The sequence below is a fragment of the Psammomys obesus genome, unplaced genomic scaffold (assembly GCF_907164565.1).
Source record: "Psammomys obesus unplaced genomic scaffold, mPsaObe1.curated_primary_1811, whole genome shotgun sequence".
Classification (NCBI taxonomy): Eukaryota; Metazoa; Chordata; class Mammalia; order Rodentia; family Muridae; genus Psammomys; species Psammomys obesus.
In genome coordinates, this window is record NW_026585894.1 from 23,094,418 (window position 1) to 23,112,423 (window position 18,006).

At 36.6% G+C, this 18,006-nt stretch overlaps 1 protein-coding gene across 1 annotated transcript in view; it reads left to right on the forward strand.

Moving 5' to 3' along the window:
• The window catches only part of LOC129670983 (cilia and flagella-associated protein 47-like), a 446,637-nt gene that overhangs the window by 40,222 nt on the left and 388,409 nt on the right, over positions 1 to 18,006 (forward strand). The window contains 5 exon segments of the mRNA XM_055599611.1: positions 1,673 to 1,825; positions 4,754 to 4,946; positions 5,037 to 5,133; positions 16,565 to 16,781; positions 17,085 to 17,326. Of these exon segments, the coding sequence (XP_055455586.1) occupies positions 1,673 to 1,825; positions 4,754 to 4,946; positions 5,037 to 5,133; positions 16,565 to 16,781; positions 17,085 to 17,326 (902 nt within the window).

Consider the following 18,006-nt stretch of genomic DNA (forward strand, 5'->3'; position numbering starts at 1 on the left):
ATTTTAGAATCTTAAACCCATGTGCTTATACAGAGTTATAAAGGTTTAGTTAATTTTTTAAAAATTTGATTATAAATCTCTATTAATTAGGTCAAAAATTAACTGTATTTAAAATAAACTTAGAAATTCATAATTATTTAATAGCTATATATATTTCTTTCCTTGAAAAGTTGAGTCTAATACCCAGTAGAGAACTTTAGCTATGAAGAGAACTGTCTTTGTATAACTAAACATTTCCCTTTCATTCATATCACTCTGTAAAACTTTTACCACATTTAAACTTGTCATCATGTAACACTGAAGAATCATGGGGAACATGGAGATTCTTAATTTATGATTAATTTCACTTACATACATATATGAATTTATTATTGAGAAAATATTTCAATGTTTGATAAAATTTGTGGGTGATAGAGACAGATGAAGATCAGAAACTATGAGCAATTGTCCTCTAGTTTATTGGAAATTTATTATTCTTAAAAAGGAAGAATATAGTGCTGGTTGAGTGAATATGTCATATAAATTAATAAAGTTCTCTTATGAATTTTTTTCTCTGTATCAACTTATTATTGATGGATATTTCATGAGCTCTAAAGTTTAAGGAACTCATTGTTAGAACAACAACAATAAAATTTCTTCTCCAGTGGTTCCTGAAAAGTGGCTGAGAGGAAAGTACCCTTTGGAATTATATTTTTTAGAAGAGAGAGCCTGCTGACCACTAGCAGGAAGGATCTGGACTAGGAATGGGAAACTTTTAGAAGAGACAACCACTTTTTATGCTGCGACAGTTCTTAATAGGACAAACAGACTTAAGTTCCAGAGAAGAAAGAATGTTTTTACCTTTTAGAGATGTTTAGGGGTTAGAAGAGTTTCATATCACGTCAATTATGCTGGCCTAACCCCAGCCTTGGCATTGAGGAAACCTATTTTGCCTAGTCCACTGATAGGGGAAGTCCTCCTCTCCTACTGTCTGACCCTAGCTTATCAAGTCCCAATAGGACTGCCTGGAACCTCTTCCTCTGTGGACTGGTTAGGTGGTTTCCCCAAGGACATGGGATCAAATAGCAGGCAACTGAGTTCATGTCAGAGACTGTCTCTGCTCTTCTTACTAGGGAACCCACATGGAGACTGAGGTGCCATGCCCTACATCTGTGCAGGGGTTCTAGGTCCTCTCCATGTATGGTTCTTGTTTGATGCATCAGATTCTGAAGTCCCCCCCTGGGCCCAGATTTTGTGGCTTTGTTGGTCCCCTTGTGTAGCTCCTGTCTCCTCCTGGTAGCTTCTTATTCTTCCTAGGGGAGAGTGATGGGGTGAAAGACAGAGGGAAGAGGGGGCAGAAGAAGATCAGGGAGGGGAGTACAACCAGGATACAAAGTGAATAAATTGTAATAATAATAATAATAATAATAATAATAATGGAAAAACAAAAATATATCTCCATTAAAAACCAAACCAAACCAAACAAACAAACAAAAACCCTATTTTGTAGCTAAATGTGCAAGATTCTATTAGAGCACAGCACAGCAAGATTTCTTAGTAGTACTCTTTCTCATAGAGCAACAGGGCTTTTTTTTATCATCCTTATTTTTTGGGAAAGGGAATGCACCTAGAAGGTATATAATCTAACAATAGTATGTGTAGCATGACATCTTTTTTCTTCTTAATCTTGTAGGACAATTTTCACAAAGATGCCAAGGTATGATTATGTGGATCCTGATTTTGAATACACTGATTTGGAAAAACTGGAAAGAAAAATACATCAAGATCACTATGTAGACTATATTAGAAATTCAAGAAATGCACGCCTACAGAAAGAAGCACAGAGGTAAGATAGTTCCTCAAACAATGTGCTTAAAGGTAAGATTTGATTTTCTTCTTATTGATTATTTGAGTTATGTAATTTGTGGAGTACAGCATAATGATTAAATATAATGATCAAATCAGGTTATTTGTCATTGTCATCATGAACAGTTTTATAACTTTTGATCAATGTAATAATTGAAGATATTTATGAAGTTTAATGGAACAAGTATACAATGAATTTGGGTCCAATCAGGGTAACAAATGCTTGCTTAATTTCCTTGTCATTACCTTGGTTTTCTAACTTCCATACTAATGGCTGTATGTGGTGGCTGTATGTAACCCATAATAATGTTTTTGATAACCATTTCTCCACATCTTTTTAGTATTTGTCATAGTTTCTCATTTTAATAACAGCTATTTTAATGACATGAAGTGATAACCTCAGTGATATTTTGATTTTTGTTTTTCTGGTCCCTGAAGACACTGATTAGTCTAAAGTAAATTTGTGGTCTTTCTTTAAGAAGTATCTATTCATCTAAGTTGTTCACAGTTTAGTTTAATATTGAGTGACTGTTATTGAATTTTTTGGTGATATGTGTATTCTGAATAAATCTAGTTTCAAATGAATAATTTGCATATTTTACCCATTGTGGATTGTTTCTTCTTTTTATTCATTCCTTTGCTTTTCAGAAGCTTCTTTGCTTAATAAAGTCTAATTTGTGCTTTGAGTATTATTTATCAAAAAGGAAATCTAAGTATCTGTTTTTGTCTTAAGTTTAAATCCTATGTTTATTTTTTGATGTTTGTATAAATTATTATGATACAAATTTTAATCTTTTTGATATCAGATTTATTTCTTCATGCCTTATATTTGTTTTCATTTTGAGTTTTAGTAACATTTCAACATATGTTAAAAGCAAAATATTAGCTACTTTAGCTGCAGTAGCTCTTGCTAACTTTTTATTGGGAGTTGTCTTAGTTAATTTTCTCTAGTGGCAGATCCAAAGGCAAGGATTCACTAAAAGCGTATTCCCAAGACAAAGCTTTGGAGGACATAGGCATCAGAGTACACACATCAGGAGAAGAATTGATGTATTTCAAAAAAAATTTGTACTCAGCTCAATGCCAAGATTTTTGAGCATAAATAACATAAATCATTATTTCTTTTTTATAATTTTTATTTTTTATTAATCACAGGTTATTTACTTTGTATCCCAGATGTAGCCCCCTTCCTCATTCCCTCCCAATCACATCCTCCCTCCCTCATCTCCTCACCACCCTTTTCCAAGTCCACTGATAGGGCAGGTCCTCCTCCCCTCCGTCTGACCCTAGCTTATCAGGTATCTTCAGGAGTGGCTGCAATGCTCTCTTCTGTGGCCTAGCAAGGCTGTTCCTCCCTTGGGGTGAGGGGTGAGGTCAAAGAGGCAGCCATTGAGTTCATGTCAGAAATAGTCCCTGTTTCCCTTACTAGGGAGCCCACTTGGATACTGAGCTACCACGGACTACATCCGAGCAGGGGTTCTAGGTTATATCCATACATGGTCCATTATTGGAGAAATAGTCTCGTAAAAGACCCCTGTACCCAGGTATATTTGCAGGCAAATGGTAGGATCTACAAAAGATCATCCTGAGTGATGTATCCCAGAAACAGAAAGACCCACATGGTAAATACTCACTTATAAGTGGGTACTAGACCTATGAGAGAGGATAAACATACTAAAATCTGTACACCTGAAGAAGATAAACAAGAAAGAGGACCCAGGGTAAGATGGTCATTCTTCACTTAGAAAGACAAATGGGATGGGCATTGGATGTAGGAGAAAACAAGTAACAGGACAGGAGTCTACTGCAGACAGCCTCTGAAAGACTCTACCTAGCAGTGCATCAAAGCAGATGCTGAGACTCATAACCAAACCTTTGGCAGAGTGCAAGGAATCATATGAAAGTAGGGGGAGTTAATATGACCTGGAGAGGACAGGAGTTCCACAGGGACTAAATAAATCATTATTTCTGTCTTGAACTAAAGAGACTTTTCATTTTGATCCAAATTGCTCAGTGATTGTAGTCTGTCTTTTGAGTGTGACAAAGGAATAGGGGTAGCTATAACTTCCTCTGTGAGGGTTTTTTTTTCTCTTTCTGTTTTGTTTTCAAATTATACCATTGGTTTTTTTTTGAATTTTATTTTTTTCTTATCAGTTACATTTATTAACTCTGTATCCCAGCCGTGTCCCGATCCCTCATTTCCTCCCAGTCCCTCCCTCCCTCCCTCCCTCATCTCCACCGTGCCCCTTGCCAAGTCCACTAATAGGGGGGACCTCCTCCCCATTCATCTGATCCTGTTTTATCAGGTATCTTCAGGACTGGCTGCAAAGCTCTCCTCTGTGGCCTAACAGGACTGCTCCTCCCTTGGGGGGTGGGGACGCCAAAGAGCCAGTCATTGAGTTTCTGTTAGAAATAGTCCTTGTTCCCCTCACTATGGGAAACCAATTGGTTACTGAGCTACCACAGGCTACATCTGAGTAGAGGTTCTAGGTTACATTCATACATGGTCCTTGGTTGCATGTCAGTTTCAGAAAAGACCCTGTGCCCAGATATATTTGGTCCTTGTGGAGCTCCTATTCTTTCCTCATCAGACTAACTCCCCTTCTTTCTTATGATTCCCTGTACTCTGCCAAAGGTTTGGTCATGAGTCTTTGCTTTGAAAACACTGCTAGTTAGAGTCTTTCAAATGCGGTTTTTAAGAAGAGTAGAGGCCACTTAGTGGAGGAAAAATCCTTCAGATTAGCATTCCAATTCAGTTAAACAGATACAGATGAGTCTAGAACAGTGTTCCTCATGGAGGGTATTTGCACTTACTACTGTATTTTATGAACAAGTTTTCCTCAGTTACTCATCATTATCATCATCATCATCAACAACAAGAACATCAATATTATATTTATTTTTATAGGGAACTCAGATTTCTCCTTAACAAAGAAGATATAGGCATGCAGCCATCATCTAGTCTAAGGTCACCATCACCATCTCAATCACAAACAAAAGAGGAGATACCTTCATCTTTAAAAGCTTCTTCTCTCAGAGGTAAAAGATTGCTAAGCACCAAGAAAATGGCAAGCAGGGAGTCAGAATGTCTGGAAAGAAAGGCATGTTCACTTTTTTCAATTTTGTTGTTATGTCATGAGAATTCTTAAAGTGACTCTTACTAATACTGAATGATTAATTTGGAAAAACAGATCACCCGAAGACTTAAATCAAAGCCAACCACTCACCATGAAAAACATGACTGCAGCAAAGTTTTGACACCAAAGCAAATTCATCAAGTAATTGTTGGTAAGGTTATGCATAAATCTACTACAGTCTTTGTGTATGTGTGCTGATTGTTTTATTTTTATACAATATATTTGATTACTACCCACTCAATACATTACCCAATACCCACTCAATCCAGATTCTACTCACATCTCTATCCACAAATTATAAATTATATTCTCCCCCATTCTCAAAAGAAGATATTATTAAGATGGTAGAACTGAAAGACCATGGTTCATTTTACCTCACAACAGGAATTATACACCTGTCCTTGGACAGTTGTGTCATTGTGAGAGCTTTTGCCTCAGTTCCTAAGTTGTGAAACCTTCTACTAGAACTAAAGACACATGAGGATTAATTTTAGGTGATAGGTCTGTGCTCAGGTGACAGGGTAACAGATTATAGTCCTAGATTTAGACCAAGAAAAATTGTCTTAGCAGCAACCCCAATCTATTTTAGACTTATAGTTGTCATCAAGATTGACTGTACAACATGGTAGCTATAATTAAAAAGATAACGCATACATGAATATTGCTGAGAGTAGATATTTTAACTTTTAGCTGACAGCTGAAAAGTGCACGAGCTAATCCATATGTTAATTACCATTATTTACTATTTCACAGTGTAGACATAGGTAAAACATGGTACCATAGATAAAATATGTAAGGAAAAATGTGATATATTGATAAAAGAGAACATAATTAAAGATTAAAAAGGTATTTTGATATTTGCTGCTAAAGGAATCCATGTGAAAGACACTGAAATAAATCAAGCAGACCAATATGAATGCCACATTACCTTGTTTTTATCTGGAATTAAAAGAAGCACTTGAACTATAAAAGCAAAAAATAAACTAGTTGTTACCAGGATCTGTATGAGATAGAAGACAAAACAGGGATGTTGGTCACAGGATACAAATTCCATTTAGTATAAGTTCTGGAAAGCCATTGTAAGAGTTTAGCACTGTTACGACAGTTAATAACAAAGTTTTATATAATTGAAAATTGGTAGTGATACAAATGTATGTCCTGTATGAGGTGATAGAATTTTTTTAATTAATGTATTTATTTTTTATTACAGTTTATTATTTTTGTATCCCAACTATAGCACCCTTCTTCATTCCCTCCCTATCCCACCTTAACTTCTTTATCTCCTCTCATGTCGCTCTCCAAGTCCATTGATAGGACAGGTCATCCTCTCGATCCCTCTGAGCCTAGTGTATCAGAACAGCAACAGCATAGGCTCTAAGATCAACAATCAATAAATGGTACCTCATGAAACTGAAAAGCTTCTGTAAAGCAATATATATTGTCATCAGAACAAAACGCCAGCCTACAGACTGGAATAGGATCTTCACGAATCCTATATGTGACAGAGGGCTAATATCCAGAATATACAAAGAACTCAAGAAATAAAGCACCAAACCAAGTAATCCAAATTAAAATGGTGTACGGAGCTAAACGAAGAATTTTCAATAGAGGAATATAGAATGGCAGTAAAAAAAAAAAAAAAAAAAAAAAAACACTTAAAGAAATGCTCAATGTGCTTAGTCATCAGGGAAATGCAAATAAAAACAACCCTGAGATTTCATTTTACACCCATCAAAATGGCTAAGATCAAAAACTCAAGTGAGAATAAATGCTGGACAGGTTGTGGAGAAAGGGGAGCCCTCCTCCATTGCTGGTGGGAAAGTAACTTCTACACCCACTTTGGAAATCAATCTGTCTCTTTCTCAGACAATTAGGAATAGCGCTTCCTCAAGATCCAGCTATACCATCCCTAGGCATATATCCAAAACATGCTCAAGTATACAATGAGTTTACAGAAATTTTAATTAGATGTATTTAATCCTATCACAGTTCATTTATATGTGAGACAATATACTGCTTATTGTAAATGGCTATAAACGTTGTCAGTTTTATCTTTAAAAAGCCTGGCATATAGATAAAAAAGCAGATATTTTATAGAGGGATAGATGTATATATGAAAATATCCTTTGGAAAAGTAAAATGTTTCACTTTTTAAATTTTGTATTTATTATTTACTACAATTTATACATTTTGTATCCCGGCTATGGCCCCATCCCTGTCTCCTCCCAATGCCACCCTCCTCTCTTCTCCCACTATGCCCTTCTCCTAGTCCACTAATAGGGGAGGTCCTCCTCCCCTTCTATGGGACCCAGGCTCATCAGGTTGCATCAAGGCTGGCTGTATCATCTTCCTCTGAGGCCAGCGATGGCTGAAGCCCCCAGGAGGAGGTGATCAAAGAGCCCCCCACTGAGTTTGTGTCAGAGACAGCCCTCCCCCACCCCTTACTAGGGAGCCCACTTGTAAACTGAGTTGCCAAAGGGCTTCCTTTGAACAAGGGTTCTAGGTCCTCTCTATGCATGGTTCTTAATTGGAGTATCTATTTCTGCAGGACTACCTGGGCCCACTATTTTGACTGTTTTTTCTCCTTGTGGACTTCCTGTCCCCTTCATGTCATTTTTCTCCCTCTTAATCCATAAAGATTCAAGTACTCTGCCCAAAATTTGGCTATGAGTATGAGTATTTCCTTTGATACCCTGGTGGTTAGAGTCTTTCAGAGGTCCTCTGTGGCACACTACTGCCCTGTTCCCTGTTTTCTCCTACTTCAGATATCTGTCCTATTTGCCCTTCTAATTGAGGATTAAGCATCTTCCCTAGGGTCCTCCCTGCTGTTTAACTTCTTTAGGACTATAGATTTTAGTATATTTATCCTATATTTTATGGTAATATCCCCTTATAAGTGAATGCTTATACCATGTGTGATTTTTCTGCTTCTGGGTAACCTCACTCAGGACAATCTTTCCTAGTGCCCACCATTCACCTGCAAATTTCATGATTTCCTTGTTTTTAATTGCTGAGTAGTATTCCACTGTGTAAATGTACCACACTTTCTGAATCCATTCCTCCGTTGAGGGACATCTATGTTGTTTTCAGATTCTAGTTGTTACAAATGAAGCTACTATGAACATAGTTGAGCAAATGTCCTTATTGAACGATTTTGTATCTTTTGGATATATGCCTAGGAGTGGTGTAGCTTGATCTTGAGGTAGCACTATTCCTAATTGTATGAGAAAACAACAGATTGATTTCAAAAGTGGCTGTAGAAGTTACTTTCTCACCAGCAATGGAGGAAGGTTCCTCTTTCTGCACATCCTCTCCAGCATGTATTGTCACTTGAGTTTTTGATCTTCGCCATTCTGATAGGGGTAAGATGCAATCTCAGGGTCGTTTTGATTTGTATATATATCCCTGATGACTAAGGACATTGAGCATTTCTTCAAACATTTCTCTTCCATTCAATATTCATCTATTGAGGATTCTCTGTTTATCCCTTCACCCCATTTTTTAAATTGGATTACTTGATTTGTTGCTTTTTAACTTCTTTAGTTCTTTATAAATTCTGGATATAAGTCCTCTGTCAGATATAGGGTTGGTGAAGATCCTTTCCTAGCTGTAGGCTGGTGTTTTGTCCTGATGACAGTGTCCTTTGCTTTACAGAAGCTTTTCAGTTTCATAGGATCCCATTTATTGATTGCTGAATTTAGAGCTTGTGCTGTTGGTGTTCTGTTCTGGAAGTTGTCTCCTGTGTCAATGAGTTCTAGGCTCTTCCCCACTTTTTCTTCTAACCAATTTAGAGTGATGATTTTATGTTAAGGTCTTTGATCCACTTGCACATTATTATTTTGCAGGGTGATATATATGGATTTATTTGCATTTTCTACCTGTAAACATCCAGTTAAACCAGCACCATTTATTGAAGATTTTGTCTTTTTTTCCATTGTATGGTTTTGGCTTTTTTGTCAAAAACAAGTATCCATATGTGTGTGGGTTTATTTCTGGATTGTCTTTAGATTCCATTGATCAACCATTATGATTCTGTGCCAATTCCATGAAAGTTTTATTACTCTTGCTCTGTAGTACAGCTTGAGACTAGGGATGGAGATGCCTCCAACCAATCTCTTGTTGTGCAGTATTGTTTTAACAATTCTGTATTTTTTGTTTGTTTTTCTGTATTAAATTGAGAATTTTTCTTTCAAGGTCTATGAAGAATTGTGTTGGTATTTTGATGGTATTAGCATTGAATCTGTAGGTCGCTTTTGGAAGGATGGCCATTTTAAGTAAGTAAGTTAATTCTACTGATCCATGAGCATGGGAGATCTGTCCATCTTCTGATATCTTCTTCAATTCATGTCTTCAGAGACTTGAAGTTTTTTTTTTTTTTTTCAAACAGGTCTTTCACTAGCTTTGTCAGAGTCACACCAAGGTACTTTATGTTATTAGTGGCTGTTATGAAGGTGTATTTTCCCTAATTTCATTCTCAGCCCTTTTGTCTTTCTTATATAAGAGGGCTACTGATTTTTTTGAGTTATTTTTATATCCAGCCCCTTGCTGAAGGTGTTTATCAACTGAAGGGGCTTTTTGTTTGAATTTTTGGGGTCACTCAGGTATATTATCATGTTGTCTGCAAATAGTGATACTTTGACTTCTTCCTTTCTGATTTGTATCCCCTTGCTCTTCTTTAATTGTTTTATTGCTCTAGCTATGTCTTCAAGTAGAAGAGATATCGAGTAGGCAGCCTTCCCTTGTCCACGATTTCAATGGGACTGATTTAAGTTTCTCTCCGCTTAGCTTGATGTTGGCAATAGGCTTACCATATGTTGTCTTTACAATGTTTAGGTAAGTGCTTTGTATCTTTGATGTCTCCATGGCTTTAAATATGAATGAGTATTAGATTTTTTCAAATGATTTTTTCAGTATCTAAGGAGATGATCATGTGGTTTTTCTCCTTCATTTTGTTTATATGGTGGATTACATTGATGGATTTCCATATATTAAACAACGCTTGCATGCCTGGAATGAAGCCTACTTGGTCATGGTAGATGATATCTTTGATGTGTTCTTGGATTCGGTTTGCAAGTATTTTATTGAGTATTTTTGCATCAATGTTCATAAGAGAGATAGATTTGAGGTTGTCTTTTATGTTTGGGTCTTTGTGAGGTTTAGGTATCAAGGTAACTGTGGCTTCATAGAATGAGTTTGGTCATGTTCCTTCTGTTTCTATTTTGTGGAATAATTTGAAGAGAATTGGAGTTAGCACTTCTTTGCAGGATTCTGCACTGAAAACATCTGGCCCTGATTTTTTTTTTTTTTTTTTTTTGGCAGTGAGACTTGATAACTGCTTCTGTTTCCTTAGGGATATAGGATTGTTGAGTCTAATTACCTGATCTTGGCTTAACCTTGGTAAGAATCGATCAAGAATATTGTCCATTTCATTCACAGTTTTAAATTTTGTAGCATATAGGCTTTTGAAGTAAGACCTAATGCTTCTTTTAATTTCCTCTGTGTGTTTTGTTATGTCCCCCCTTTAGTTTCTAATTTTGCTGATTTGGATAGTTTCTCTTTTCCTTTTAGTTAGTTTGACCAAAAGTTTGTTATTAATGTTAGCACTGTGTTTGATTTTCCCAGGTATAGACTCCTCTTTGCTGTGTCTGCTTCATTTTTTTTTCTATGACTTTCAGCTGTGCTTTTAAGTTGCTTGGATAAAATGTCTCAAACTTCTTTCTGGAGGCACTTAGTGCTATGAACTTTCATCTTAGCACTGCTTTCACTGTATCCCATAAGTTCGGGTAAGTGTTGATTCATTTTCATTGAATTTTAGGACTTCTTTAATTTCTTCTTTTTTTTTTTAAATTTCTTTCCTGACTCAGTTGTCATTGAGTAGAGAGTTGTTTAGTTTCCATGCATGTGTAGGCTTTTTGTTATTTCTGTTGTTGAGGTCTAGTTTTAGGCCATGATGTTCTGATAGGATACATGGGATTATTTCCATCTTCTTGTATCTGTTGCAGCTTGTTTTGTGCCCGAGTATATGGCTAATTTTTGAGAAGGTTCTGGGAGGTGCTGAAAAAAGGTATTCTCTTTTGATTTTGTGTGAAAAGTTCTGTAGACATCTATTAGTTCCTTTTGATTTAGGTCCTCTGTAAGTGTCACTATTTTCCAATTTAGCTTTTCCTATATAATCTGTCCCTTGGTGAGAGTGGAGTGTTGAAATTTCCCCCTATTAAGTTATTGGAATCAACGTGTAATTTGAACTTTAATAATGTTTGATTTACTAGTGCTGGTGCTCTTTTATTTGGGGCATTTATGTTCAGGATTGTGATATCCTCCTGGTAGGTTTTTCCTTTGATGAGAATGAAGTGTTCCTCCTCATTTTTTTTTTTTTTATTAATTTTGGTTGAAAGTCTACTTTATTAGATATTAGGATAGAAACTATCTCCAGCTTGTTTTCTGGGTCTCTTTGCTTAAAAATATCCTTTTCCAGCTCTTTACTCTTAGTATATTTGTTGCAGAGGTATGTTTCTTGGATGCAGCAGAATGTTGGATCCTATTTCTACAACTAAGGTGTTAGTCTATGTCATTTTTTTTGAGAGTTGAGTCCATTGATGTTGATAGATAATAGTGAGAAAATAATGTTAGTTTCTTTTTTGTGTTGTTGGTGATAGTGTGTTGTATGCTTGTTTTGATTTTTTGTTGTGTAGTTATCTATGTACTGTGTATTCTTCGGTGTAGTTGATTTTGTTAGATTGTAGTAGGGCTAGGTTGCTGTGGTGATATTGTTTACGTTTACTTTTGTCATGGAATATCTTGTTTTCTCCATCTATGTTGATTGAAATCTTTGCTGGGTATAGTATTCTGGCTTGACATCTGTGTTCTCTTATAGTCTACATGACATCTGCTCAGGCCTTTCTGGCTTTCATAGTCTGTTGAGAAGTCTGGGGTGATTTTGATAGGTCTACATTTGTAAGTTACTTGGCCCTTTTCTCTGATGCTTTTAATGTTTTTATTTGTTTGTTTGTTTTGTTTTATGTAGATTTAGTGTTTTGACAATTATGGAATGTGAGGAGTTTCTTTTCCGGTCTAGTCTACTGGTATTCTGAAAGCCTCCTGTACGTTTAAGGACATCTCTTTTAAAATTGGAAAATATTCTTCTCTGATTTTCTTGAAATTATTTTCTGGACCCTGGAGCCTGGAATCTTCTTTTTTGTCTATTCCTGTTATTCTTAGATTTTGTATTTCAATGGTGTCCTTGATTTCTTGGATGTTTTGTGTTTGGGACTTTCCTGATTTTATTTTTTCTTTGAGAGATGTATCAGTTCCTGCAATTGTATCTTCTGTGCCTTCAATATCTTATGTTCTGTTTGTGAGGTTTACCTTTGTGCATCCTGATTGCTTCTCTAATTTCTCCAGCTCCAAGGTTTTCTTTCTCTTTTTTTTGTTATCTTTATTGATTCTAATTCTGTTCTCATTTCTTGCACCATTTACTTGATGCGATTGAATTTGGATTCCTATCTTTCCATGATGGCATCAATTTTCTTTGATTGTTTCCTCTTCATGTGCCTCTATTTATGTGGCCATATTTGTCTCTATTTCTTTGAGAGCTTTGTTTATTTCCTCTTTATGTACTTCTAATAACTGGATACTCATAGATTTAAAATAATTTTCCTTTTTTCTGATGAATTAAAATATCTATTGTTTTTGGTGGTTGCTGGTGAAGCCATGATATCCTGATTTTTGTTGGATGTGTTCTTACACTGGCCTGTAGCCATCTGATGTTCCGTAGTCTTTGCTGTTTGTTCCTGGAGCTTGTATTGCAGACTGGGTCTATCTCTGGAGTGTGGATTATTCTTCAGGAAGAGAAGATAGGTCCACTGGTTTAAGAGTGGGTTTTGTTGTTTCATATGTAGCTAAGGGAAGAAGGTCACAGGTGCATGTGCGCAAGTGCAGTAGTGTGTATGGAAGTCTGTCTGCCTGAAAGGGTGGAATGTGAGAGAGGAATGTTAGCTCAGGTGGTGGTACAGGCTCAGCAGGTACAGTTTGCATGCACAAGTGTCTTGAATGTCCCAGTGGACCACAGACCTGTTGTGGTATTTTGTTTCAAGTGTTCAGATCTGTCTAGGATGCACCATCTTTGTTCCAAGAATTATTTCCAGGAATTGTTTCCCTGGACTACACTAGGAGACCCACAGAACAGGAACTTTAATGTTGACAATGCTGTCCTGTGGATATTAATGCTGCCCACAGTGGGGGTGTGAGTGGTAAAGATCTGATGTCTAGTGATGTAGAGGGACCTGGGATCTGAGGTTCTGTAAGCACTCTCTCAGAAATGCACTCACTTGCAGGAGTGTGTGGAAAGCACAGGAGGCCCACAGTTTTCTACTCTCATGTTTGGGTCCCTTGTTTGGCCATTAGAGGAAGTAGGCCCCTTACCTGGGGTTATGTGCACCATGCTATTGCTGGAGCAAGTGAAAGTGCAGCTGAGAATGCAGGTGGTCAATAGTTCACCACTCTCAGACCCCAGACACGGGGGTCCTGGATCCAATCTGTCCCAGCACGCGATTGTCCTCTCTAACCCTGGAAACCTCAGTGTCAATGCTCTGGACTCAACAGGCCATCCACTCACCAGTTTTGCAGTTTTTGCTCCTCTGTCCTTCAGAAATTGTGGGCACTAGTCACTGCCTTATTGGAGTCCTAAAATCTTTCAGTTTTGAAAATCATATTTGACAAAACATATAAGAATTCAAGAAAAGCAAACCAGATAGACATCAGAAGAGGGAGAAAACAGGGAAGAGGACAGGAGCTTACCACAGAGGGCCTCTGAAAAACTCTGCACAGCAAGGTATTGAAGTAGATACTGAGACTCATAGCCAAATTTAGGAAGAGTGCTGAGAGAGACAGAAAGACCTGGAGGGGTCAGGACCTCCACAAGGAGAGCAAGAGATCCAAAAAATCTGGTCCCAGAGGTCTTTTCTGAGACTAGTACTCCAACCAAGGACCATGAATGGAGATAAGCTAGAACCCCTGCATGGATGTAGCCCATGACAGCTCAGTTTCTAATTTGATTCCCTAGTAAGGGGAACAGGGACTGTCTCTGACATGATCTCAGTGGCTAACTCTTTGACTACCTTCCCTTATTGGATGTTGCAGCCTTACCAGGCCACAGAGGAAAACAATATATCCAGTGCTGATGAGACATGATAGGATACGGTCAGAAGGATGGGGAAGAGGGCCTTCCCTATCTTTGGACTTGGGTGGTGAAATGGGAAGAGAAGAGAGAGGGAAGCTGGGATTTGGAAGGGGCTATAGCTGTGAAATAAAATGAAAAATTGTAATAAATAATAAGATAAATAAAAATTATTCGGTGATTAATCAAAATTATTTCTGTAAAGATACTGGCAGGAGAGCAAAAAACATACATTGACTAAAATGAACTGTTACAAACTATCAATAATTTACTTTTCACTAGAATATGTAATAAAACTTAAGAAAGCAAGTATATTTTAATATATAGGCTGGAAAATTAAACAGATAGTTAATTAATGAGCATCCATTATTGTCGTACTAGCATATTAGCTATTGTTAGTTCTTAAGGACATACAAACTTAAACCAAAATGTGATACTACTATAAAGTTAGTACATGATTAAAGTTAAACCATGAAGCAAAACCATCTCATCATTTATTTTTTTCTCAATGAAAGAAAGAACCTGATACTCTTGTATACTACTAGTGTGGATAAAACTGTTTTAAATAGCTTTATGGCTCCTTATATATTTAGACACTAACCACAAAATTCTTTCATTTTATTCCTAAGTATTTATCCAAAAGATATGAAGTTGTATGCTCAAATCAATGTTGCTATCAAATATATACAGTTGCTTTCTAAAAAAGCTAATAAATAGAAAGTAAATACGAATGATCAGGTCAATAAACTAACACAATTAAGACATATACATAAGGGAATATGTTCTAATTTTATTTTGGTTGTTGTGGTTAAAATACTTTGAGAAAAAGCAACCTAGGAGAGAAATCTATTTTAACTCAAAATTACAGAACACGGTTGATTTTTGTTGAGAAGTCAGGTTGACAGGAGCTCAAGATAGCTAGTCATATCCACAGTGAAGAGCAGAGATTATTTAATGAATATATGCTTTACTGTTCAGCTTACTTTTCCATACTCTTATTTATTCCACAACTTCAAACCCACATATGGTTCCACCAATAATAGGCTTGGTCTTCCTATACTGATTAAGGTGATCATGAAGTTCCCTACCTATGTAGGACTTCCATGGAGGAAGGGGGACACCAGCTCATCTGTACAACCCTCAACCCAAAATTTGTCTTACCTTCAAGAAGTATATGGATAAAGATGGAGCAGAGATTCATGGTATATACCCACTTTTAAGCAGGTATTAGCTATATAATGCAGCATAACCATGTTACAACGCACAGACCTAAATTAGCTAAATAAAAGGAGGACCGTAGGGAGGATGTTTTATTCTCATTCAGAAGGGCAAATAGATAGACAGTGGAAGTGGGTGAAGAGAAGAAACAGAATGGGAGCCTACCATGGATGTCCTCTGAAAAACTCCACCCAGTAGAGTATCAAAGCAGATGCTGAGACTCACAGCCAAACTTTGGGCAGAGCACAGGGAGTCTTTTGGAAGAGTGGGGGGATAGAAGGACAAGAGGGGAGCTCCACAAAAAGACCAACAGAGCAAACAAATCTGGGCCCAGGGTGGGCCTGCAGACACTGAGGCACCAACCAAGGACAATGCATGGACAGAACTTAGACCCCCTGCTCAGATGTAGCTGATAGGTAGCTTTGTCTCCATGTGGGTTCCCTAGTAAAGGGAGCAGTGCCTATCTCTGAAGTGGACTCTGTTGCTTGCTCTTCAGTCACTTCTCCCTAGCAGAGTAGCCTTGCCAGGCCATGAAGGATAAAGATGCAGGCAGTCCTGATGGGACTTGATAGTTTAGGGTCAGATGTTAGGGAAGGTAGGGTTCCCTCTGTCTGAGTATTAGTGAAGAGGTTAGGCAGGGAGAGAGAGGGATGGTAGGATCCATGAGTAGAAAAGGAAGGTGGCTATAATTGGACTGAACATTGACTCAATTAAAAAAAAATAACCCTAATAAAAAATGAGGGAATGGCAAACAAATGACTGGCCCAACTTGAGACCCACCCCACAGGAGAAAGCCAACCCCTGAAAATTGGTATTTTTCTTTTAATGAATTATGCATAGGTAAGCAAAATAAGTGTATTTATAGAAGTAGACATTGGTGAAAGTTTGCAGATCAAAGTGTTGATAGGAATTTTATTGTGCTTATCATTTTACCGTAAATTTTCATACTAAAATATAGTCATATTGAACATGAAGCAATAATCTCTGAGTATGAAACATTGGTCATCTAGATTAAAGCAGAGCTATTCATGTCTGATATTATAATAAATCATTTTGTGATATTATACTAACCAGTTTGTGTTAATTTTGAACAATTTAACTTACTTACTAAAACAAATTTTGAAGGCTTAGGAAATGAGAGAACATCTTTGCAATAATTTTACTTAATAACTTACTTTGATTATTTCAGGACCATCTGTACTTAATTTTGGTAATGTTTGTGTGGAATCTACAAATACTCAGCTACTTCATGTTGTTAATATGCTGCCCATGTATGTATTGATCCAGTTAGATAGTGATTTGGAAGAACTTCAGAAAACCAACCAATTTTCATATGTGATCCCACCTACATCTACTACATATATTTCAGTGGTGTTTGAATCTTCTACCAATGGGAAATTCTGGAAGTAAGGTTATTTCTCAGTTTCTGCTTTCTAGAATCATTTCTCATATGTATTAATTTACTTCAATAGTTGTAGCATAGAATGTTTTATCACAAATTACAGAAAGTATATTTTGACATTTTGTACACTTGTATTTTCATATACTTAGTGATAATCTAATTTCCTCCCATATTTTCAGAAATAATTACGTATCATAATTTATACCATATATATTTTATATGTATCTGAAATCTGTAATCATAAATAAATGCTATTTATAAATAGATATGCTTTTAGTTAAATATTGGAGTTTCTACTTTATTACAGATCATTCACATTTAGAATTAACAACGTAAATGGTGGACATATCCTAGTGTCGGCTGTCATCATGCCTCCAAAACTTGAGATGTCTTCTAATGAGATTGTATTGAGACCACAAACTTTCTTGTTGAAAACATGTTTTCGGGGAACAGTTAGACTCTATAATCATCTGAATCTCCCTGCTCAGTTTGGGTGGCAACCAGTAAATGCACTGAAAGGAATTGCATTTACTGTTCGTCCAGCCAAAGGTAATAGTTTTTTTCTTTTGTTTTGTTTTATTTAGAAATTCGTTCATTCAGTCATGTATTTAGGCATTAATTATTTATTGAGCATGTTCTTTGTACTTATGTAAAGAGCATAGACAGAAACTACAATATATCATCAGGCATATTTATTCTTATATATCTAAATAGGACTTGAAAGTAAGGATCATGTTATGTGATTCTAATAGAAACACATAGTGAGAGATAGATATGGAGATATAAGTTTAAAGCAGCCTGTCCTTATGAGACTTGATAATCTGGGTTCCCAGAGAAGGGGACGAGGACCTATCCTATCAGTGGATTAGGGAATGGGCATGGGGGGGGGAAGAAGGAGAGTGGGTGGGACCAAGAGGAAACTAGGGGGGTTACAGTGGCTATACAAAGTGAATAAATTGTAATAAATAATAAAAAACTGATTAAAGTGTATCAATATATTATTTTTAAAAGATCCATGAGAAAGGGAAGCATGCCTAGTTTTTACCACTGTGTCCTTAGAGAGACTGTGCATAGATAGTCAGTAGTTGCCAAAATAAACAGAAAAATGGGTGTTGTAAATTAAAATAATTAAGTTCTTGGTTAGCTATGTTGCTTAACAAGTATGAAGTTTAAAAGGCAAGATGGGAGGTTACAAACACTTACTAATGCAAGCCTGTCAAATTATTGAG